At 43.1% G+C, this 25,479-nt stretch overlaps 3 protein-coding genes across 3 annotated transcripts; 1 reads left to right on the forward strand and 2 right to left on the reverse strand.

Moving 5' to 3' along the window:
• Window positions 1–98: 98 nt before the first annotated feature.
• On the reverse strand, window positions 99–7,429 carry LOC124156885. Its single transcript, XM_046531373.1, has 5 exons — window positions 6,931–7,429; window positions 942–1,160; window positions 680–823; window positions 520–600; window positions 99–427 (listed from the first exon to the last, which is right to left on the reverse strand). Exons 1-5 carry the CDS (start codon window positions 7,118–7,120, stop codon window positions 237–239), a joined length of 825 nt encoding a protein of 274 aa, XP_046387329.1. The 5' UTR covers window positions 7,121–7,429; the 3' UTR covers window positions 99–236.
• A 3,260-nt stretch (window positions 7,430–10,689) lies between these two features.
• On the reverse strand, window positions 10,690–11,481 carry LOC124158169 (tigger transposable element-derived protein 1-like). Its single transcript, XM_046533354.1, has one exon. The coding sequence runs from the start codon at window positions 11,479–11,481 to the stop codon at window positions 10,690–10,692; it is 792 nt and encodes a 263-aa protein (XP_046389310.1).
• Window positions 11,482–12,449: 968 nt separating this feature from the next.
• Window positions 12,450–13,529, forward strand: LOC124158170. The gene has a single exon (XM_046533356.1). The coding sequence runs from the start codon at window positions 12,450–12,452 to the stop codon at window positions 13,527–13,529; it is 1,080 nt and encodes a 359-aa protein (XP_046389312.1).
• The last annotated feature ends 11,950 nt before the right edge of the window (window positions 13,530–25,479 follow it).

The following is a 25,479-nucleotide window of genomic DNA, read 5'->3' on the forward strand; positions in this document are numbered from 1 at the left end:
TCAATTTCAATTCCTTTGATATAATGAAGCGGCAAATATTTCTCAGCATTTCCTCAAAACCTTTGGAGCTGTAGCTCTTCAATGATATCTACTTCGCCTGTGAGGAGACAAACATTTAGGTGTCAAGTAAAATAATAAATACATAAACTTGGTTTATAAAATAAGAATCTAACCTGTAATTAAATCAGGTGTTACTTACAGCAAAATTATAATTATCTCTCTTCTCCAGAAATAACTCAGTTATTGAAAGCCTCATATTGAGATAGAGGCATCTCAGAGGGCCACCCTTGAGGCTTACTAAATGCATCTGGAGACGACTCGGTTCCAATATGTGCACATATATTCTCTAATATTACACTATGTGCTTTCAATGTCATTTTTATCTCCTCTTGGTTCTTTAAAATTTGCTTTAAGCATCTTTTCACTCCTGCAGGCATCAAAAAGCAAAAATATACAGTTAAGTAAATTAGGGGCAGTTTTGTATGCGGTAGAACATTTCATTAAGTTGCCATTGCTAACCTTCAGATGTTCTTGAACATTCCATCGTACTCCTTTCTGGAGATTTATGCATACCTTCGTGGTTTCTCTTATGAAAAGCATCTAGTGAGGATAAAAATAAAAACATCAATACACAATGATATTGAAAAAAGGGGACTTGCTTAATAATGATGAATATTACCTTGATTATTGCTCACTATGAGCCGAGAAATTTCAGATGACTCTCTTCTTTTAGGTAATTCACATTCAAGATGCTTATCCCCGGAAGAGGAACCACTAGCCTCTAAAACGGGGACAGTCTGCTTCCTGAAGCTCATTTCATTATCTGTAAAGAAGGGGAAATGGATGCATGACAGATTATATCGTAGAAAAAACATCATGCAAGAGAGTATTTCCAGCAGTTAATAAGTCAAATAATTGATAACAACTGAATTGCCCTTTACCTTGACTGTTGAAAGTGATCACGCTAGAGTCTAGACTCCTGCTGGTTATTTTTGGGGGAGAAGGCAATTCTTCCACGCTGTCTTGGTCCGATGATTCACTGCTATACCGTTTTGGCTTCCTTCTTTTTCTCTTAGTTTTTCCTCCTTTCTCGAAGCCAGATTCAAAGTTATCGGTTTCACAAGCTTTCGCTAGCTTCAGTCTTGCCTTAGGGTAGGAATCTGCAAGAGAAAAGGGATGTAACATGGGGAGTAACTAGAGAAAGATAAAGAAATGGACCCCGCACGGGGGGAAGAGAGTAATCTCTTCCTTTGGGGAGTCGCGCCCCCACGGACCCGAGCCCACCGGGGAGACAACCTCGTCAAAAAACCCTTCGTACGCTAGGATAGCGTCCAGACAGCATGTGACTCTGCTGTGCTGAGTAGCCGAAACATCTGGCGTCCAGATTCACCCACGTGTTTGCCGTGCGTGGAGACCCGTACAAGGGGGAGAAGGGGATCCTGGTGGGTGAGTTCTCCGGCACCCAGCTGGGCGTCGGAAACCCGGTATGGGCCGGAGTCCAACACCCCACTTCGGCCCTGGATTCCCCGAAAAACGGGCGGCCGAGAAGAGCCCAGCTCGGTCAATCGGCTCCTGGCGGCTGGGGAGCTTGGCGGCTCCTTCCGAGCGTACGCCAGGACGGGTTAGTGCTGGAGATATGGGGGTCTCCGTAGGGCGGCCGAAGGCGTGTGGGTTCGGAGGGCCCCCGCGCTGGAGGTTCTAACCCGAAAGAGACCTCCTATCGAAGGTTCCTATATCCCTTGGGTAGCCCTGGCGACCACACCGGATCTCGGTGTGGCGTCCCGAATGTGTGGCTCCGTGGTGGGTGGGGAGCCCAGGGGATGAATAAAGGGTTAGTCTATGGATCACAATTTATCTCCACCTCCAAAAAGATCCCGTCCGGAAACGGGCGGGGGAGAAATGAAAAACAACAAGTTCTTGGTAATGAAAAGCCAGAAGGAAGGGGAAACGCTGAAAAAAGTGTCCCCCTTCTTAATCCGTAAAGTGTTATCTGCAGCAGTACCGGGAGACATAAAATCTGCAAAGAAGTTACGCGACGGGACCCTATTAATTGAAACATCGAACAAGGCGCAAAGCGAGAAGATCCTTAAAATGAAGCTGTTAAATGATATCCCAGTGACAGTGGAGGTCCACCGAACCCTAAACACTTGTCGGGGCGTAATTAGTCACTACGATCTTTTGTATGTGGAAGTCGACGAAATAAAGCATGAGATGGCATCTCAGGGAGTGAGCGATGTTCGTCGACTAACCACAAAACGGAACGGAGAAGTAACAAATACCACATCCGTAGTGCTTACGTTTTCGTGCGATCGGCTCCCCGACAAGGTGTTCATAGGGTATGAATCAGTTCCCGTGCGACCATTCATACCAGCCCCGATGCGCTGCTTCCAGTGCCAGCGCTTCGGTCACATCGCAACGCGTTGCGAAGGCAAGGCCACCTGCCCACGCTGCGGCCAGGACTCACACGGTGACTCCAGCTGCCCCAAGGGTCCGCAATGTGTGAACTGCGAGGGCACACACCCCGCTTATTCCCGCAAATGCCCAAAAATGTTAGAAGAGCGTAAAATAATGGAGATTAAAACAACAGAGAAAATTACATATTTCGACGCAAGGAAGAAGTATAGATCAATAACTGCCCCGACCTTCTCGAAATCCTTTGCTAAGGTTGTCGAATCAACGGTCACTAAGGCCTCAATTGGCACACAAACCGACTCTATCCCCAAGAATGATAATAGCACTGTAGAACCTGCCAAACCGGATAAGGCATCTAAACCGGCTGCTAAAAATAATTCCACCGCTGTGGGTTCCCCTAAAAGGAACCCAACCAACCAATCAACCCACTGGCGTAACGCAAAAGAAGCGTGAGGTTACGCCACCCCCAACTACCTCCGGCGTCACAAAAGGTAAACTGAACCAACCAGAGTCAATGGAGGAAGACGAAAGTCTCTCGGAGACAGAGATCCTCCAAGCCAAGGAAAAGACAAAGAAGAATAGACTTAAGCGCTGAACATACCTCACGCAGTTCAAGTTTTTTTTTTATCTTTAATCATGGCTTTTATTTTACAATGGAATTGTAATGGTTTTTATCGGCACAAGGAGGAGCTGGCCATTTTACTGCGTGATTTCAATCCAATGTGCATTTGCCTGCAAGAAACACATTTTAAAGCAACGGACAAGGGTATTTTAAGTGGTTTTAACGTTTTTAGATATGACGACATAAGTAGCCAACGGGCACACGGTGGTGTTATGATCGCCACTAGGGAGACCCTTCATGTCTCCCGGGTGGCGCTTAACACGCCTTTTCAGGCGGTAGCGGTAACGCTGCACGGCCCCCAGTCGGTGACTCTATGTAACGTATACCTTCCAGAGGGGGCACCGGTGACCCTTTTTTATTTAGACTCCCTTATCTGCCAACTGTCAAAACCCTTTATTATAGTAGGTGATTTTAATGCCCATGATACACTATGGGGTAGCTCCAGGGCACAGTGCAATCAGAGAGGACGCATTTTATCGCAGTTTTTAACTGTCTCTAACCTGGTTTTATTAAACGACGGAAAGAAAACTAGGTTCAATAGTTTTAACGGCAATTATTCGACTATTGACCTTTGTTTTACTTCGAGCACATTAACGGACAAATTTCAAATGAATGTTCACGACGATCTATGTGGGAGTGATCACTTCCCCATTACTATTAATAGAGAGGAATATTTTAACCCCAATATTTTACGTCCTAGCAATTGGAGTATCCGGAGAGCCGACTGGGCTCTTTTTAAAGAATCATTCAATTTTACATTTAACGAAGGCCGCTGTGGTATCCAGAATATTGAATTTTTGACAAACAGTATCGGCGAATGTGCAAATAGTAGTGTGCCAAGGTCAGGACACGCCCGTATGAAGCCTTCCGTTCCATGGTGGAACGACGATTGCGCCAAGGCTATTCAGGCACGCAAGAGAGCGCTAAGAATTTTTAATAAACACCCAACAGCCATAAATTTGGCTTCCTTTCGCCGTCTCCGAGCCAAAGCCCGAAAGGTGGTCAAAGAGGCGAAGAAAGACTCCTGGATGTCATTTGTATCCGGGATAAACTGCCGGACACCAGTGTCGCAGGTGTGGAAAAAGGTGAGGAGTATCTGTGGTGACCACCGTCAGCATGGAGTCACATACATTAAAAACAATGACAACATCGTAACCTCATCGGCCGCCATCAGCGAGATATTCGGACGGCTGTTAGCTAACATAAGCGGCAACTCCAATTATGAGGACTCCTTCCTATCCTTGAAGAGACGCTGCGAATTGCACACACTTTCTTTCGCTGATAGGGGGACACTGGCGGACTACAATGTCCCATTTTCCCTTTGGGAACTAAAATCAGCAATCGCAGCTTCCCGCGACACGTCCCCGGGGATGGATGAGATCCATAATGCCTTTCTCCGGAATCTTCCAGAGAGAGCTTTATTGGAAGTTCTTTTATGTTTCAATCAACTTTGGGCAGAGAGAAGCTTCCCACCGTCCTGGCGCGAATCTATAGTTATTCCAATTTTAAAACAGGGCAAGGATAAATCTGATCCGAACAACTATCGTCCAATATCCCTCACCAGCTGTCTGTGTAAGGTAATGGAAAGAATGGTGAACCGACGACTTGTTTGGTGGCTGGAGCGTCGAAACCTTCTTTCCACTGTCCAATGTGGCTTCCGACGCGGCCGATCGACAGTTGACCACCTTGTCAGGACAGAGAACTACATCCAGGAGGCCTTTGTCCTTCGTCAGCACGTTGTTGGTATTTTCTTTGATCTAGAGAAGGCTTACGACCGGGTCTGGCGCCGGAAAATACTCTTGACGCTCCACAAATGGGGATTTAGAGGCCATCTGCCAATATTCATTGAAAATTTTTTAAAGAACCGCACTTTTAAGGTCAGAATAGGCCGAGACTTATCGCAATCTTATTCCCTGGAAAATGGGGTACCACAGGGCTCCGTATTGAGCGTGACACTTTTCGCGATAGCCGTAAATGACGTGGCGGATTGTGTCAAAGCCCCAACGATGAGCTCGCTGTTCGTGGATGACCTGGCAATCTTTTGCCGGTCGTCCAAACTTGTATCGGTAGCCAGACAACTACAGTTAGCTTTAAATAACCTAGGCAACTGGTCACGGAAAAATGGTTTTAAATTTTCAGCGGAAAAGACCAAATGCGTGCATTTTCACCGGAAGAGAGGTTACTTTGCCCCTCCAGTTTTAAAACTGGATGGCAGACCCCTTCCGTACGTGGAGTCGGCTCGGTTCCTAGGTATGACCCTAGACCACCGATTAAATTGGCGGGAACATATTCAGTTTTTAAGAAATAATTGTCTTAGGACCCTAAATATTTTAAAGTTTTTAACCCACTCCTCATGGGGCGCCGACCGCAGCATGATGCTTTTACTATATCGCGCACTTGTTCGATCCAAGCTGGACTATGGGAGTTTTATTTACTCGTCTGGCCGCGAGTCAATTTTAAGAACCTTGACGACGCTGCACAACACAGGGTTGCGGCTCTCAACTGGTGCCTTCCGCACCAGCCCGGTGCTCAGCATTTATGCAGACGCTGGAGAGCCGCCTTTGCAGAGCCGAAGGAACATCCTGATGTTAAACTACGCGGCGAAAATCCTAGCCTCAAGAGGTCACCCGTGTTTTAATATTGTTTTTAATCCAAAGTTTTTAAGAATTTTTATTATAAGAACGAGAGCCACTAAGCCACTATGTGTACGATTGAAAGAGTTCATCGAAGCATCCGGAATTCAACTCCCGGATGTAGCTCCAATCGTTTACCCCGATATCCCGCCATGGATAATTCCACATCCCAAAATTTATGATGCTTTTAAAGGACTCCAGAAAGAATACTCCACTGCCTCAGAGTATCAGTGTCATTTTAATGAATTCGTCAGTCGCCATAAGGGCAGTCGACTCATGTATACAGACGGATCCAAGTCGGAAGCCGCCTGTGCCTGCGCAGTGTCCTCGGCATACCACGGCATCAAGCAGACGAGACTCAGCCCGTTGTGTAGCATATACACAGCGGAGCTTATCGCCATTAAGATGGCGTTGGGGATGGTCGCCGACGATTGCAACCCTTCCACCATAGTATGCACCGACTCAAAGAGCTCGCTGCAATCTATCGCCGCTATTTTCCCGACGCACCCTATTGTGCAAGATATCCAAATCGCTCTATATTATATCTGTAAACGTGGACGCCAAGTGTCGTTCCTATGGGTTCCCGGGCACATGGGAATAACAGGAAACGAAAAAGCAGATGCAGCTGCAAAGGCGGCGCTCACGCTGCCGGCACAGGCTTCGACTTCTGTAACCTATCAAGACCTGCAGATGGCCATGCGCGGAATAGTTCTACGGCAGTGGAGTGAGGTATGGACGAACGTAACGAATAACAAACTGAGAATTATCAAACCGGTTACGTCAATGTGGCCCTCTTCTGTTGGGAGGAATCGTAGGGAGGAGGTCATTATTACTAGACTGAGAATCGGTCATTGCGCCCTGACACATTCCTATCTCTTCACCCAAGACAAGATCCCACCTCGATGTGGCTATTGTGACTGTCCCCTGACTGTGAGACACTCTTGACGGAGTGTGATGAGCATCATATTACGCGAAGCCGGACAGGCGTCAGGGGCAACCTAGAATTTATTCTGGGCGATGACCCTGGCCGCGTATGCCGCGTCATAGAATTCGTTAAGAAAACTGGCCTTGTGAATTCGATTTGATAGGCTCGAAGTTTACATCAATATTGTCAACAGTGCCGCACCAAACTGAAATTATAGTATATGCTTATGTCGCAATTTGATTGCGCGTGGTGCTAATGACCTTAGCTGTCGACGCACCATTAACCCCAAACCTACTACTACTACTACTATAAAGAAATGGAGAATTACTCTGCCTTACCATATGTGCCCCTCACTTCTACTGAATATATAGGCCATGTTGTATCCACAGGTAATTTCAACATCCTCTCCTTAAAATCAGTAGGCCAGAAACACTTCTTCTTATTCGGCAGTAGCCACCGCTCCGGCACCACTGCTGTCTCCCTCATTGGCTCCACATTTTTCTCTTCATCATCCTCATCGAACCACATTAGGAAATCCACAACACAGAACTTGCTCTATTAAGAAGAAAAAATATTAAGCAGCAGCAGCTTAAAATTAATTGTGTAGCTCTAAATAAAATAAATCATCATAACATATGCTTAGAAATAAAATAGAATGCAAAAAAGATTATGACTACAGTTCATTTGCATAGCATATATAAATTGCTTTCACAAATTACTATTCTCACCTATAATGAATGAAGAAAGGGGAACACAATATGTTTTTCCCCTTGAACTAAAAGTATAGCCTTGTACTGAATGTCTTTTAAATCATAAATCTTCAGTTCACTTGAAAGATTCCATTACATATGAATTCCCAGTTTACCAGATGAAATTGGATAAGAATATAAGTCAGTGAATGAAGTGAATTCTCGAGTCACAAATTTAACTGCACTTGAGTTACCATCATGACTACTCAAAATATTCAATATCAATCCATAGCACCCATTCCTCATTAGTACACAATTGTCAGGATACCTATCACGTAAAATGTACTTATTCCCTCCATAGGAATGAAACTGCCCAGTAACATTAATCCCATCAGGCAAAGGGCCTTCACTATGTTCACCAAATGCTCCTCGCATTTCAGACTCCTCCTTGCTCCTCTGAAAGTTTCGCTTCTCACAAAGCCTTTTAAAAATCTGCTGCAGAGGCAAGTTAGACGACTTCACAAGTGATTTCATCCATCCAAGCTCACTCTCAAATGGGTAAGCACTAAAACTCTGTAGAGGTCCATGATGACTGACGTCACTGACCAAATGCATTAGGCTGTGGACATTATAGGATAAGAATTTTTCCCCAAAAATCTGAGCACTATACGACACAAATATTTTCAAAAACTGGTCTGCATCATCCAAAAATGTACTAATCATTTTCTCACTGCTCAAGATGAAAATTGCAGCATGGAACAACAGGAAGCATTTAAATACATTAGTTTTTAGGACATCACTCAAAACAACTGGACCAACGTACAACAAGAACTGTCTGCACTCAGAGGCTTTCCATCTTGAAAAGAAGTTCAAAGACCTAACTTTTCTAGTGAATTCAGTGGGCAAGGATGGTGATACTTCCTCAATATTGGCATTTAAAGTACGCCTACTGGCAGCCGATAGGCGAGCAATAACATTCCCTTCGAATAGGATATATTTTAAGAATCTCCGCATTACCCCAAGGTCCACTAAATGCATTGGCTCAAGAGGTATGTCAGATATAAAATTAGTCTCTATTTCTTCCAATGGAGATTCTCCTTTGTGGTGATACTCATCTCCTCTACTTCTAAATGATTCATCAGTTCTTAATGGACCACATAAATTCTGGTATATGGTGTAATGACCCACACTTTCTCCCTCCTGCTCACATCTCTCACATCCATGCACTGAGGCATGTCCCATCACACACTTGATATAAGCACGGGCAGGTGCATCGCAGATGAATCTAAATCTGAAATTACACTTTCTTCCAAATAAACTGGAGCCGTCCTTCTTTAAAACCTTTACTTCTTGTAAAAACTCTGAGAGGTTCTCATCAAGTGGTTTCGGTTTTCCTTCCCCATAAAATATCCCAACAGGGAATGGTCTACAGATGCCAATCTGAATACATCTCGCCATTATTGGCCAGCATTCAGTAGAAGTGCTTTTATAGATAGGGAAGCCATCGACGTTGATATCAATGAGAATTTCTCCATCTAATAATTCAGAGGTCTTCTTGTACTGCTTTATGCCACTAAGAAGCCCTAAATGAGCGTAGGTGCCATTATCAAGCTTCTTAACAGCAACTTTCCGCTTCTTCGTCATTCGAAGGGCTTCAGCTGTTTTCGGCAAGTTGGGGTGATGAGGCCTCAGAATCCTTAGCAGAGCTGAAGTTGCCTTCAAAGTTATTCCGTAGTTAACACTCCACTGTGCAATTTGATTTCTGAGGGATATTCCTCCATCACTCACTGATTCACAACGAACCTCTCCCTGTTCTTCAGTATCACTGCCAGGATCAGAGGTGAAAGTAAAGGTTTCATCTAACTCGCAATTCATGTCTTCATCCAGTCTAGAAGAGCTTGATGGTGTAGCATTGCTGAGCAAAGAGATATTTTCCCCTTCCTCCATAGATGTCTGTAGGGTTTCCTCCTCCGAGAATTGATCGTGATCAATTCGATCAACATTTTTACTATTACCACTAGTTGATGCACTACCCTGACTTTGTAGGACACTGGCTCCATGGAGGTCATTAAAAAAAATATTTATATACCTTGTAGCCACTCTGTAAGCACGCTTCTTCATTGACTGCTTAACGCACATGTTTTTGGAAGACATGGCTACTAAATATTTGCACCAACGCACGATCGTCTCCCTTTGAGATAGCTCTATTCACCAAAGATTATATAGCTATTCACTCTAAAACAATGACCCTTGTCCAAAATGCTGACTACGTTGTAATCCCCCCGCACGGGGGGAAGAGAGTAATCTCTTCCTTTGGGGAGCCGCGCCCAAGGCGAAAGTGCAGCTCACAACCTGGATCAGTACCTAAGTGCCAAAACTTCGTCTTTCCTTGGAATAGCCTTCCTTCACTTTTCAAGCTGGGACTCTGACTGAAAAAGTAGCGTCATAATATATTCATTTAGGTAATTAAAAAAATTAATTAAAATACTGGGAATAACGCTCAAAATTAGGAGCGTAATAATTTCAGATTTGCTTGCAAACCCTATGACAAACGACAACGACTCACGTGTACTTACTTTGATTTTAAATAAAGTCTTGTTCTTCATACCATGAAGTTTATTATTCCTTATCGTATATGCGTTACCAGAATAGTACTGTGACATAAAATAGTTCCTTAAACCCATCTTTTCCTCGTTAATCTTAGATTTTTCAATAGACGTTCAATTCACCCAACTACGGCAATATGGCTACGGCAACGGCTACGTGCTAAGCGAATTATTAGAAGCCATTAGAAACTCCGTACATAATTAATCGGTGATTCTAACGTCGAATAACAAAATTGGGCCTAGAAAAGCTCGGTTGGCTAGTTTAATATAAGTTTATTTGCCTAATAACAACATTAGTTATAATTACAATATTCTAAATGCAATAATATTGTTATTATTTCAATTTTCCGAAATTATGTTAATAAACTGCAAGTCCACGCTATTCATTGAAGTTAGGGTTGTGAATCGCTGACTGCTTAGCACAGCATGTATTTCACATTGGTGAAATCACGAATTGAACGAATTAACCTGAAATAAAGCATACAGTGTATTAAAGACGAAACAGAGATGCTAACATAGAGACAGAAACGGCCATAAATGGGTAATTTAAATAGATCGAAGAAGAAAACAAAGGAAATGCGATTGGCGCTATTTATTCTGGCAACGACTGTAGAACGGACGAAAGTACAAGGACAATTTAACCGCAAAGAAACTTTGCACTTAGAAAAGTAATGGCCTGGCAATACGTAGAGAATGATATAGATACCTGAGAACTTATGACAGGAAACTCGCAGGAATAGTGATTACTGCCTGGATGCTTTGGATGACGAGGGGGCGTCCTCAGCTAGGTTTTCGGATGCATTTAATCTGGAACGTCCAGCCAGGTCTGGTCCAGCTTTTTTGAAGAAAGCATCCAAGGAAAGTTGCTTGGCTTTGCAGCTATTTTCCTTGTAAATCTGCCTGTAACACCCATTGCAGCATTTACTTCGCGATTTACTTTTGAACTGCGGATTTCATCTGGGTCACCATCTTCGAAAATTTGAAGTGCTTCTTCTATAAGGCAGAATGCCCTTGCTATTTCCTTGTTTTTTAAAGTTCGAACAGCTGCCTCTGGCTCTTCAGACATTTCGTCGCTGCAAGACCCTACTTGAGTTTCTTCCTCCCGGTCGTGAATTAACTCTTCATCGCTTAACTCGTGTTGTGCATTTAGCAGATCTTCAGCCTCTTCTTCGTTCACTTCCTCGAAGCCAACTTTCCTGGAGAAAGTAAGGATATCGGATTTCAAGAGGGAAACATTTTCACCGACATCAAATCCCTTGAAATGTACACAATCTGGCCATACATTTTTCCTCACGCCATTCATACAGGTTGATGATACAGCTGCCCAAGCCTCGGCGACAATGTCAATAGCATGCTTTATATTGATTTTACGCCAAAAATCTTTCACTAATCGTCTATCACCACCATCGGTTTCTTCGATCAATTTTGAAAAGGTTCTTCGGACATAGTGTGCCTTAAATGTGGCGATTACGTCTTGGTCCATGGGTTGGATAATGGACGTAGTGTTAGGGGGTAAGAACACAACTTTGATGTGCTCAGATAAATCAACAATATGAGGTGGGTGCCCAGGAGCATTATCAAGAACCAATAACATTTTGAACTCCAAATTGTTTCTTGCGCAGTAAGCCTTAGTTTCCTTGTGCAGATGGTTTTTAAAATACTCTAGAAATAAACCACTTGTAACCCAGGCTTTTGTATTGGAGCGCCAGATCACTGGTAGAAGCTCTTTCGGATATTTTCGCAAAGCTCTGGGGTTTTCAGAGTGATACACTAATAATGGTTTTAACTTCAAGTCACAATCTGCATTTCCGCCTAGCACAAGAGTGCAACGGTCTTTGGCAGCTGTAAACCCAGAAGCAACTTTTCCTCCTGAGAGATAAACGTTCTGGATGGCATTCTTTTCCAAAATAAACCTGTTTAATCGATGTTTATCCCCGCACGGGGGGAAGAGGGTGATCTCTTCTTTTGGGGAGCCGCGCCCCCACGGACCCGAGCCCACCGAGGAGACAACCTCGTTAAAAAACCCCCGGTACGACTAGGGTAGCGTCCGGACAGTCATGTGGGCCCGACTGTCCGTGTAAGGCGATACCATCCTGCCTTAGCCCACCCACGTGTTTGCCGTGCGTGGCGACCCGTGTCGCAGGGAACGGGGATCCTGGTGGCTGAGGGGACCTCTGTGGGAGGGGAGAATCCCCAACACTCCACTTTGGCCCTTGACTCTCCTAGACGGGCAGCCGGGAACTAACCCATTCCCGGTCAATCGGCTCCTGGCGGCTCCTTTCGAGCGTACGCCAGGAAGGGTGAGCGTGATCCAAAGGGACACTGCCAAGAGCATTCTCGGAGGGGCACGTCTATATCTTCGGGGGAACCTGGCGCTCTGCACCGGCCCGCGGTGCATCGTCCCCTTGTCGGACTCCATGGTGGGTGGGGCCCCGGAGATGAATATAATCAATGTCTATGGATATCCAAAACCCAACACCCATTGCCTCTAGGGAGGCTAATCCCAGCAAAAGGCTATGTACGGAAAATGTACTACAGAATGATTACCCTTCTTACGTAGTAATGAGCAGCATAGAAGAAGGAGCTTTGAAAAAAGTGTCTCCGTTCGTAATCGCGAAAGTGATCCAGGGGTTGGTTGGCGATGTAAAAACAGCGAAGAGACTGCGGTCAGGTTCTCTCCTCATACAGGTCAACAATTCAAGACAAGCAAAGAGACTGCTTGAGGTGAAAGAGTTCTTCCAAGTCCCAGTGAAAGTTGATCCCCACCGATCACTTAACACTTGTGACGGCGTCGTAACATCTTGGGATCTTTCAGACTGCACCGAGGAGGAAATCAAAGAAGGTCTGAAAGACCAAAAGGTGATATCGGTCCGCCGCTTGAAAACGAGGCGAAGCGGCACTCTAAAGGACACGAACAGCTTTGTCCTCACCTTCGCCCTTCCGAAGCTTCCCGCGTCCATCTATGTATGCTACAGCGCTATCCAAGTTCGACCGTATATTCCTAAGCCTATCCGATGCTTCCGTTGTCAAAGGTATGGACACACATCAGGCAACTGTAAAGGAGAGGAACTCTGTGGTAGATGCTCTCTGAAGAAGCACGAAGGAGACTGTAGTGAAAAGGAAAAATGTGTGAACTGCCATAGAGACCATCCAGCGTGGTCAGCATCCTGCCCAATATTTGCAGAAGAAAAGAAAATACAAGAAATAAAAACCTCAAAGAAAATAACTTACGGAGAAGCCAAGAAAGAATTCAGAGCTCTGAACCCTGTTTTCTCTGGAAAATCCTATAGCCAGGTGACGGCCAAAAAATATGTGGACGCTGCCGTGCAGACACACACGCCCTCTGTATGCGCGCCATGCAAAGGCGTGTTCCTGCCCGCCAAGCCTAAGAACTTAACAAGTATCAGCATCACGAAGGATAAAGCTAAGGCTACTTCGGAGAGTGACTCTTCGGGCGAAAACTCGCCTTCATCAAAGAAGGCCAAAACACTCTTACGAAAAACTCATTTTAAAAAATCAGACCTCGAGGAGGATGCAGTATCAGACGATATGATGGACGCCGATCCCTCCGAGGTAGCTAAACAATTTATATGCTTGACAAATCCTCCAGGAAAGGGGAAGACGAGACTACGACGATCGTAGTCGACCGTATAAGTTTTTAATACCTTTATCTCTTTTTATTAATCATGAATTTTATGTTTAAAACCTTACAGTGGAACTGTAACGGTATTTACAGACACAAGGAGGAACTGTATGCTCTAGTTAAGAATTCCAACACATCCTGCGTATGTCTGCAGGAAACCCATCTGAAACCATCCGACAGAATGTCACTACAGGGCTATTGCGTTTACCGGGCCGATGATATTAGTGGCAATAGAGCCCAGGGAGGGGTTGCAATAGCTGTCCGGGAGAGCATTTACTCCTCACAGATCATTTTAAGAACCCCCCTACAGGCAATTGCAGTTTCTGTAGCCACCCCAGAGTTAGTTACTTTTTGTAACGTTTACTTGCCCCAGTGGGCACCTGTAAACAAGAATGCCCTAGAGTCGCTAGTCGCTCAGCTTCCAAAACCACACGTGCTGTTGGGGGATTTTAATGCTCATGACTCCCTTTGGGGAAGCAACAGAGCACAAGCTAATAGTATAGGAAAGCTAATAGTAGAGGAAAGCTAATAGCTAATTTTATTAATGATTTTAATTTTATTTCGGAGTTGAATCGACCGTTTGGTCAACTCTTACCTTTCATTCCATACCGGCCTCACCGGAATCAAACTATCCGATTTTAGAATTTAAAAAATACTTGCTTTCAGAAAGGGAGGAGAAACGGAGGGAGAAAGAGGAGAGGGAGGAAGAGTGACGGAGGGAGAAAGAGGAGAGACGGAGTGAGGAAGAGGAGAAGGAGGGAAAGAGACGGAGGGAGGAAGAGGAAAAGGAGGAAAAGAGGCGGAGGGAGAAAGAGGAGGAGGAGGAAAAGAAACGGAGGGAGAAAGAGGAGAAGGAGGAAGAGAAACGGAGGGAGAAAGAGGAGAGACGGAGGGAAGAAGAGTAAAAGGAGGCTTTGGCGATAATATGGGCATTACAAAAGTTAAGGGCATTAGTCTTTGGCCAATATTTAATTATCATTTCCGATCATAAGGCTCTTACATTTTTAACCAAATGCAAACTGAACAACAGCCGTTTGACGCGATGGATACTCGCTCTCCAAGAGTTTAATTTTAAAATTGAACACAGGCCTGGTAAGAGAAATTTAGTGCCTGATTGGATAAGTCGACAGTCGGTAGAGGACAATAATTCTGAGGATGAGAAGAAAGGAAATTTTTTGACGGCGACAATTGAATTAAATATAAGTGAGTTTCCCGCGCAGGATATCGGGAGGATTGCTGAACTTCAAGAGCAAGATCCCACTTTGGGGAAAATAAGAAAAGTTCTCAGGGGAGAATTGCAACCCGGTGACCCGTTTTTTAAGAGGGCTACCAGTCTTGCAAAGACGGGTGAGTTGTTCGAAGGCATTTTAGCAAAAAAGATGTCAGCAGCTTAAGGAAATGACAGATATAGGTTGTGGGTTCCAGGAGAAATAACAGACGCCCTGATCTGTTTTGCGCACACCCGTTATGGGCATTGTGGTGCAAGAAAAGTGGAAAATTGGCTTCGAGAGAAATATTATTGGACTAGTATGGGTCGCGAGGTACGAGCAAAAATACGTAGGTGCGATCTTTGTCAAAAAACGAAACATCCAAATCAAAGTTATGAGGGGCCACTTCAAAATATTATTCCATTAGCTCCTAGGCAGCTAGTCGCCATTGATTTGTACGGGCCACTTCCCAGGGCAATATTTAAAAATAAATACGTGTTTGTTGTGTTAGACGTATTTTCTAAATTTGTCCAAATTTACCCAATCAACAAACCAACAACGAGAAATTGTCTACGTGTTCTAATAAATAAGTATTTTCCCTTATGTGGCAAACCACAAAGTATATTATCTGATCACGGAACTCAATTTACGAGTAATTAGTGTAAACGAAACTGCAAAGTTTGGGAGTTCGTATCATTTATTCATCTATTAGAAGGCCCCAAACCAATCCGAGTGAAAGAGTGATGAGAGAACTGTCTAGAGTGTTTCGGGCATATTGTTCAAATGAGCACTCGAAATGGCTGGAAATGATACCACACATAAATAGTTGGTTCAATGAGGTAACTCATGAAAGTACGAAAATGACTCCGACGGAGATTCATTTTGGTCATAAACCTCGGCGTGAGGATGAAATCGTTACGTTGCCGGTAGAGCCGCAAAAATCACAAAATGAAATTCAGCAGTTTGCTAGGATTCATTTGGAATTGGCAGGTAGGAAAAGAAAGGATCAACAGAGGGCAAAAGGACATCAGTTCAGGGTGGGAGAAAAAGTCCTCTTGAAGACGCCTCGGTCATCCGATTCTAAACAAAATTTATTTCACAAATTCTTTCATTTGCATACCGGTCCCTTCAGCATTACCAGACATGCGGGGCCAAACTCGTGTCACTTATCTGATCAAGAGGGAAAAGAAATTGGGATATATAATTTTGGAAATTTAAAAGTTTACCATGAGCCTATTTAAGAAATAGAGATGATTTTTTTTGTTTCACATGGGCAAAATTTAATTTCAATCCAATCCAAGGCGGATGGAGTTGTTTTTTTTTGTTTGTCATTAAACTGCGGATCCGTCTCCTCAAGAACGGTATCCACAGTTTAGGGAGGGGGCTATGTAATGGTTCAAGCCCCATTACAGTGCATTTTTACTCGGCGCATTTTCTTCCCTACCAGTTTACCCGCTCGTTCCACGACCTTTCCCAAGACCCCACCCCCAAACCATGGCCCGTGGAGGAAGGCGTGGATGAGTAAGAGGGGATGAATGTGTTTTCGCCGATTTTTGTTTGGTTGTGTGTGAGTGTGTGTGTGTGGGAGGAGGGGAGCTCGGGTTTTCCCTGAGTGAGTGGCGTATTACTCCTCCCTCTCTTCATTGTGCATTACCCCCACCCCTAGTTGAGGTATGATAAAAGGTGGTGCGCGTAAGAGAACCGAAAGAATTCCTAAGTGACTGTCGGGCGGAGCCTATGCCCAAAATCAATGCGACGCACGGCAGGAGGAGACAAGGGGCCCAAGTGTTTCCAGAAAGATTGATCTGGAAGAAGAATTCCCCCCCGTCCGAAGGAGCAAAGGACCAGCTGAAGAGGACGCATTATCTCCGTTCCGGATGCAGCTTCCTCCAACAAGGGAGAAAGGAGTGCAGTAAATGGAACGAGAGAGTGTTGGATCCAACCTGGTCGAGACTCGGACTACGATAAAGTAAGATTGCAGCTATCCCCCCCCAAATCCCCCTTGTGTCTCCTGCCAAGCCAAGTTAAGACAAACAGTCACGGAACGCACCCGTTACATTAGTGAAAGTGAAATCAGTCACCAAGTACAATTAACGTTCGCACCCCAAATTTACATTTGACGGGATGGACTATCATTTACCTCCCCAGTCAAGAAATCATTGAATTTGTATCATATTTACGTGTTCACCACCGAACTTTACTTTGTTATCATCATTTTCTATATTGATTTTCATCTAGAAACCAAGTTATATTGTTGTTTTTTTATTTATCATCGATGTTTCATAAGTGGCTTTCACCAATTCATATTTCATTAGCGTATAAGAGGGTTCCTTTTGTTTTTTTTGTCATATGCAACCTTATTTGTTTGAATTATATTTTGTTTAATTGAAAGTGTTTTGAGAGAGTGTTTTTGTTCTGATTCCTCCACGGGTCACCCCATTGAAAATATCCTTCGTCCTTCCTTTCGCCCCGTCTGATTTCCTTCCCGTAAATGCGTGTTGGGCGAGTGCATCAGCGCCCGAACGTCACCCATCAGTTTGAATCGGGAACCCCCCACCCGCAATCATCCTCACAGAAGGGGAATATTTTCTTTATTTTATGTGAATTACGAGAAGTGAGTGGCATAGTTTTGTCCCGTAGGTCCCATGCGGGAGGGATCTTCGCGGATTTGCATTTTTTTTATTTTGTGCGACGTCTCCCTCCGGTTCTATTGTGGTATCCGGGCGAGTCGGGGGTGGGATGCCACAATAAGGAAACATTCAGCTAGGTGTTCCAACCAAAGATACCCTAAACACTACTCAGGATTAATAGGAAATTCCAAGCAACATTCCTTCCATCACTCACTGCAATGAATATTTGAGGGAGTTATCACTATAAACATAACTCTGGTAAACAGCCAGTATCTTATTACTTATCTTCATTGTTTTAAGTTGATAAAGAGAAAGCAATTGTAAAAGTGAATAATGACATACTCGAACACTAGGAGAATTGACTTGAATTTCACCAGTTTAACGGCAGTCGGAATTAATGTCAATAAAACAATAAACATGAAAAGACCGCGCGTATGCACCGTATTACACTTACATTCGCACACTTCCGCTGCCGCTCGTCTCACCATCGCTGTCTGCATCTGCATCACTGCGAGGGCTCTGAGGACTCGAGGAGGCGCCTGGCGTATGCTCTACACGAAATTAATGCTTGAGGTGAATATGGGAACAGCAATGGCACGAATACGGTGATGGTACTTTTATTCTCAACACAATTTGGTAGGGGTGTAACTAGTAGAAGATACACAAACACATTTACGTACCAGCTTGGATCGAGTCATCGGCCCTGGCTTCGCAAAAAGCAAGCCTTGTCCCGAAAGCCTCCATCATTTCCCCAAAATGCGGCCATTGGGAAGGGGAAGATACTGTGGAAAGAAATTAGGTAACTAAATGGTAACCTAGACAAAACTCTTAGCAACGGAACGCCATTCTTACTTCATGTCCACAAGCCTCACTTTAGTCATCACATTCACATGCATACAAAATATAACTTAGGGGGACTTAGCAGGTTCCTGGACATATTGGTATTGCCGGAAATGAGAGGGCCGACTCGGCCGCGAAGGGAGCCATCGAGGTCTACGTTGCTGCCTCAGTGCTGGTACCATACGAGGATTTGAAGGCGACCATGAAAAAGATAGACTTAGAAAAGTGGAAAGAGACCTGGAAAGTGGAAGACCTCTGACCGGGAATAAACTACGCGCAATGAAGCCGGTTATCTCAGCGTTGCCCACGTCTGTCAGGAGGAATCGGAAGGAGGAGATCGCAATCGCACGACTGAGAATTGGGCACTGCGCTCTCACCCACTTGTACCTCTTCACACAAACAAACTGGATTGTTTACCCACGCGTGAACATGTCACGTATAACTGTCCGTATGAAGAACAGGGTGTGCCTCAAAGCCACAAAAAGACATCTTTTGGCCTTGAGACTTGTCATTGCGAATGCCAATCTAATTGATAATTGAACCCGTTTGGATTCTATTGGCACATCTGTCGGAATAATAGGGATTCGTGGTAGTAATACATCCCGTTGGAACATGACATTCATAATTTATGGTGATAGAAAGAGATTTCGAACGACATAAACAATACTGACGGTCGTCAAGGAGACTGCCAAAAATGCTAAAATTTAAGCTTTTTTTGGATGTAAATTCACTGTAAATCACGTGGAAAACGAAATTCGATTGCAAGAATAAGAATTTGCATTTATTTTTCTTTCCAATGGTATATGTCTCAAATTAATAATGTGATCATTATCACTAATTTAAATATGCAAAAGGAAAAAGATCTGCAGTCTCTAAAAGCGAACTTTACACGTATTTATCATAGAAATAACTCAGTGCCTCATGCGCCCTGGAGAAGAATGAAAAATAGTTTACAACATATTCTCAGTCCCACTGAACACACACCAAATTTCATAGGAATGGGCCCAGCCGTTACGGAGGAATTTGGAAACAAAAAAGCGCGACACGAGAATTATATATATAAAATGAAGGGGTGTTGTCGGTTTTCTGGGAAATTACACTATTACTTATTGCACTATTACACTATTAAAAAGAAGTGGTATAAGTATAAGTGTAATTTCCAAGAAAACTTATAATGGAATACCACATAGTTATAAATGAGTTAGTGAATTTTAGGTTGTTGTCGTTCAGTACATTGAGATTTAAAACGTAAGCCCTTATTTTTTCAGTTATGGTACGTTAGATATGACGTTCCTTGATTTTATCGCTCCAGTTGATTATCAACGAGGCATTTCCGCTAGTTATTAATGGCTAATTAATCATATATGGTGAATTAAAAAAAGTTTGGATGCAAATGCTTCGAGTGCAATTAACGAAAACGGTGACGCGCGGATACGGATCAATATAGGGGGGAACCATGAATAGCCTATGGTAGACCACCCTACTAAGTTACTTACTACCATTTTTGTTCTTAAGGAAATAAGTCTTTTTGATAAAATTTTATGCAGTTAAAGTGTACAGTACTTACCTTATTATTCTATTTCTACTTTGTTATTTAAATTAAACGATTGGGTAGTGGTGCAAAATGGCCTAGCCGTCGACGCATCCCAATTATCAATTATACCACTACTTGTAGATTCACTGTTTATTAATATTACCTGTGGGTTACGTGACACGTGTCGTAGCTCATCATTGAATATGAATGATGTCTGCATCCTCCAAACGTGTGTGTGTGAATTGACTGGGGAGTTGATATCACCCGGAGGTGAGGAGTTGAGCTAAAGTGTGCGCGGATGGTACGTACATCTCACATCAAGATTTGGCGCTGCCGTTATCTCACATAAATAATTGCCCATATCGGCTAGGTTGCATATGGGAATCCGCTACATAGATGGCCGTCGAGGAAGAACACACTCCCATCAACATCTGGACGGATATGAGAACCGAATCTTGCATGAAGGGCGCGGTTCCTGGTTCTTGCGACGGGAACTCCTAATTACCCCACAGCTGCTCGTGCGAGCAATATCCGATCGGGGTCTGCTTTGTTCGCATCCACCATTTAAGCTAATGGAGATGTGATCCGATAGATGAAAGCGGCAAGTATTTCCGGGAAATTCTGTGGGTTCATCCAGAAAGGATTAGGAGTGGTGTGGGTAGGGAAAATACCCAATTCAATTGGGTGTTTCCCCTGCATACATTTTCTCTTTATAATTGGGTAAGTTCCCCAAATGAGGATATTAATGATTTTGTGAGCATAAGCATAGGAATTGTTTTAAGCTCACAAAGATACTGCAAAAAGACCTTGGCTGGTCTCGAAAGGAAATTTTTCTTACTTTCTAAGAATAAGAAAATATCATTCATGGTTAAAGTCACCCTCTGAAAATCCCAATTCAATGTATCTCTCATATATTTTGCCCCAACGTTTAAGTGGATACTACGGTGAATCCACTTAATGTGGCGAATGTAGGGGCACGTCTCCCCACCCAGACGCTTAAAGCAAGATTTTTAATACGGTTATCATTACTTTCGTTTTGTTTTGTGTATTAAGGAGCCTCAGTCATTTCATTTCATAGTGGAATTTTCATGCCAAAGTAATAGCCCGGTCAAATTAGCCCAAAAAATAGGGGTACCCTGAAATAAATTCCCAAAAAGCTGAAAATTTGCAAGAACGTTAGGAATACTACTCTAATGAAATCCTGAAAAGTCCTAGTTCCCGTATGTGCACAAAATGTTTTTCAAGGTCAAAGGTCACAAATTAGGTTTTCTTCATTTTTTAGGCAAACTGTTATTTTTATGATGAAAAAAATCAGAACAAAAATTTTAGATCAGATAATTACCCACAGCATTGTCACCATACTTTTTTCTCTTAGAATTACCATTTCTGAGAAAAAAAGCCATTTGAAAGTTAAGTGGACGTGAATTCTCCGTAATATGCAAGACAATATCGTTGCGCTCTCTGAACATTATTGGACAGCTCCTGCTAACTTTCGAATGGCTTTTTCTCAGAAATGGTGAATCATCTTAGAGAAAAAAGTATGATGATAATTTGTAGATAATTTCTTGATCTAAAGCAGGTCTCAGCAATTTTTATCGTAAAAGTTACCGTTTGGCAAATAAATGCAAAAAAACCCATTTTGTGACCTTTGACCTTGAAAAAATTTTTTTCTGTTCAAACGGGATCGATGGGGATTTTTCAGGATTTCTTGAGGTATTACTAGCGTTCCTGTAAAATTTCAGCTTGTTGGGAATTTATGCAAGGGTCAATATCTATTTTGACCTGGCTATACAGAGAATATTTCGTACAGTAATTGTTGTATGTTGTTTTTAATCTCAAATATGAGGAGAGCGTTTGCCTGTCAGACCCTTGTGTCCCCTGACCTTCCGGAAAATTACTGAATCCGCCCTTGACGGTGTAGTTTAATCGTACAAGTAATACATTCCTGTGTAATTATGAACTTTGTCGTCAATGCCAACGGTGTTAATCGTGAGCGATGAATTTGCGAACATTTTACCACACTAGGGGTGCGATGCTAAAATCCTTGTTCAAAGTTTTTATGGATAGTGCTATATTTGTGCCTGAAATTTGGAGTGAGGCATTATTTGTTTATTTTTTAAAAACACTTTCTTCGCGAGTTCAAACTTTATGTCAATCGAATTTATCCCGTCCAAATGTAATTCTGTATTCACTATCGTGGGTTTTATCAGAATTATTTTCGTTCAAGAAATCGCGTCATAAATGGGCACACCGAAGCGTCAAGTTGCTCTGAACCCACGTAGAGAAAAAAATCATAGTTTTAACCCACACGAAGAGCAGCGAAGGCATAGTATCAGTTCCATATGAACTGATAGGAGTTACTACATAAATAGTTTCTCTATCAAAACCACTCGCAATGGGGACTTATTGCGTTGAATCCTGTGTGTGAGGAAATTTACAATTTATAAATTTCTCTAATAAATCGGAAAAACAGGCTGGAAAGTTTCATTTCCAGGCCAAATCTCTATTATACATGGAGAAATTTAACTATCCCCAATGTGTTGGTGCAAAAATTCAGGCGACAAATTTATGACAAAATTGTGTCAAAATGATTTCTTATATCAGCCCACCTCCCTAATACGCCACTCAATACCCTCACTATATTCTCTTCAGGCGGTGAAAGAGTCCCTGACGCATGTTTATTCTGTAAATTATTGATCAAAGATTAAATGGAAACTGTCGATTTTTATGATATCTTCTAGAGATTAATTTAACGAGAAGAAGAGCTACAAACAAAGCATTTATAACTAATTTGAGCTTCTCGTGGAAAATTCCGTGAAAATATCTATTCAGACGGGATTATCGAGGAAGCATTCGGATGAATAATGCCCCTCGTATCAATGGAGGAGTTCTAGCAGGAAGACGTTGGCGGAAGTGCGAATATCATCCAGGGCATCCTACCGCTCCGTGACGTTCCCTCTTTTCCTCCTACCTTGACCTTTTTTATATTGTGGAAAATGGCAGAAAGGCCCGATTCTTACCTTCTAATCTAAAAGAGAGAGAGATATCGCTATTTTTGGAACCGAATAGGAGGAACTCTCGTCGCAAGTTTATCTAGAAGCGTCTGATATGAAAAGGGCGATGTCGGAGTTATGAATCCGAAAGCGCGGAAATGTGAAAGGTTCCGAGCCGACACCTTTCCTTGCAACAACTGTCTGCAATAGACGTCCTGTAATATCTAAGGTTTCCGCGGCGTTTCTCCATGTGAGTCTCGGCTTTCGGGCGTCCCTCCGGGTCGAGTTGTCCATAATTGACGACAGTCTCTCCGGCCCTGTCTCCAGGTCACTTCTGACCTGAAGACGCCAACAGGATGGCTGGAGAAACTGTTGTTACCTATGGGCAACTCGACGCGGAAGAACGCCCGAATGCCGAGACTCACATAGACGTCCTGTAGGTGAGAACTTAAAACCTGGCGGGGGGAAACGCGTAAGAAATATTTGTGGTAGAGCCCTGTAGGCGATGGGATTCGTCAAGCATGTTGTGGGAAGATTTTCGATGTGAAATTGAAATAGAGGTGCTATTTCTCACGCATCATGCCGCACCTAGAGAAGGCGAAAAACCGTATGGGCAAAAAAATTAACCCGTGAAAAAAGTAAAATTAAAAAGAAAAGCTGCGCGATATGTAAAAAACTGCCGCGAGCGAGCAAAGAACTTAACGCATTTTTTTCAATGAATTAGGCTAGGAGCCGCTAGAGACTCGAACTACTACGTGCCAGGCTTAGATTGGGAAAACAACATCTAAGAACCTCAGTATACTTCCTGGTCTGACAGAAACGATAAAATAAGATATTTAACGGAATTGAAAGACATGGGAATAGTTTTACCCCGAACGATGAGGACTTACGATGAATCCTACGTGGAACTCCGTTGCCAAATAACTTCAACTCTCACTTTTTTGGTAAAGAGCCAGTGGATTAGTACCCCCTGCCTCACTTCAATTTAGGCGGTTTGGGGAGTAGAACACATATTTAGGTAGTGTGTGGAGTTTTACTTCTAGCTTCAAAGAATAATTATATCACTCAATTTACGTATCTGAATGGGAGAAACTCCTGTCGTGAGTAAATGTCAAAGCTTAGGACATGTAATGGGAGATGTCGGGGTTGAGGTAATGTATCCGAAATCGTGGCCAAGTGAAAGGTTTCAACCTAGCGCCTCTCTCCTTCCCTGCAGTAATCTCCAAATATAATAGGGCCGGAATCAAGAGGAGGCGCGAGTGGAGACTGCAGACGCAAGCAGTTAATTCATCAAGCTGGCACCCGGAGATGGTCCACGACCCAACTACGAACCTTAGTCGTTTCCACTTCGTCATGGGTCCCCCCGGAGCGCATCTGTCCTCATCTGTCATTCTCGCTCCCTCTGCGACGCAGAGCGTCTTTATTATTCAAGCAGCTCCGCAGGTTCACCTGCAGGTTAACTGCTACAAGGTAAGGGATTCATCCCACAGATTCAAGGAGGGGAAGCGGAGGGGTGGGTGAATTTAAATACCGTAGATGGACGAAAAAAATATTTGATTATTATAGAAGCCCATTACCGAAAAATGGTAGTGCTCAAATTCAAGTACTTAATTTACGGGTGTCAGCCATTGGATTTCTTGATAGTTGAAAATGAAAAACTTTGTGTATGTCCACAGTATTTAGTAGTTTTTAATTTTCAATTGCCATTTTAATATGCTCCACAACATCTCGCCGAACACCTTTGAATACATTGGATTTCTTGTTTGGATAACTATTACTTAACCTTTTTTTTTAATAAAGCATCCAGGGTTTCGGTGAATAATCATCATCATCATCAATCTTAAATTATTATCATGAGAAACTCTTAGTGATCATAAAAGTAACTATAAGTAATGGTTATCCAACCAAGTAACCTTAAAATGGAATACCTTACCGTTAAAAATGAGTTTTGCGATTGTTTTCAGCCATTAGCACTAATAGGTCACATCTTCAGTGCGATAATAATTACTAACCGTGTGATTCAAAGGTAATATAGGCATGAATAGGTGAGAGTAGACCTCTTCCTCCTCACCTCACTGATTTTCCCCGTTTAAGTCAAGTGCGCGTGAATTTCGCACGTTCAGGGAAGGGATGGGGACATATCCCTGGATCACCTTGCCATTAAAGGATTTTTATCGTGGGCGTCGAGTGATTCACCCCAATTTTGAACTCGAAAAGTTAGTAGCCCTTGGTTCTACCCACCAAGCTACCTTGCTCCATAGCAATAGTATTAAGGCTTCAGTGAGAATGCACTGTATACTTGGCGAATAAGTCACACAGGGTTAAAGATTTCATTGCTTGTTCTTCAAATGGAAGTTTTAGTAGTTTGATGCTTATAACTGTATTTCATAAATGAAAAGCCTTGTGGATGAGCAGTTTTGTGCGTTAACGTCTGTATACCTGTACTAATTATTGGTACCACTCCCAATACTAACAAGGTACATCTCTGCCATCGAACGCTAGGAACAGCAGGAAATCGCGCTCGGAACAACGAGCAGTCGTAAATAAAACAGTGGTGTAAGTAATTTCTATGTAAAACTGAGCATTCTACCTCAAGTACCATTTTCATAGGGAGACAAAGTAACAAAATATCAGTACCATAGGAAGGATATTATATCTAATTACATGTATAAGATTAATTCTCTTCATGATATCACAGCACTGTACACAGTTTAAACAGTAGCTCGCTTTCGAATACTCCAAGA

This window comes from Ischnura elegans, chromosome 4 (assembly GCF_921293095.1).
Source record: "Ischnura elegans chromosome 4, ioIscEleg1.1, whole genome shotgun sequence".
Lineage (NCBI taxonomy): Eukaryota > Metazoa > Arthropoda > Insecta > Odonata > Coenagrionidae > Ischnura > Ischnura elegans.

Coding starts and splice junctions, on each gene's coding strand:
- LOC124156885 (XM_046531373.1), bottom strand. CDS start 7,120: ATGTGGTTCGATGAGGATGATGAAGAGAAAAATGTGGAGCCAATGAGG. Junction 1,161..6,930: donor AGAAGTGAGGGGCACATATG/GTAAGGCAGAGT, acceptor TTTCTCTTGCAG/ATTCCTACCCTAAGGCAAGA. Junction 824..941: donor GATCACTTTCAACAGTCAAG/GTAAAGGGCAAT, acceptor CCTTCTTTACAG/ATAATGAAATGAGCTTCAGG.
- LOC124158169 (XM_046533354.1), bottom strand. CDS start 11,481: ATGTTATTGGTTCTTGATAATGCTCCTGGGCACCCACCTCATATTGTT.
- LOC124158170 (XM_046533356.1), top strand. CDS start 12,450: ATGAGCAGCATAGAAGAAGGAGCTTTGAAAAAAGTGTCTCCGTTCGTA.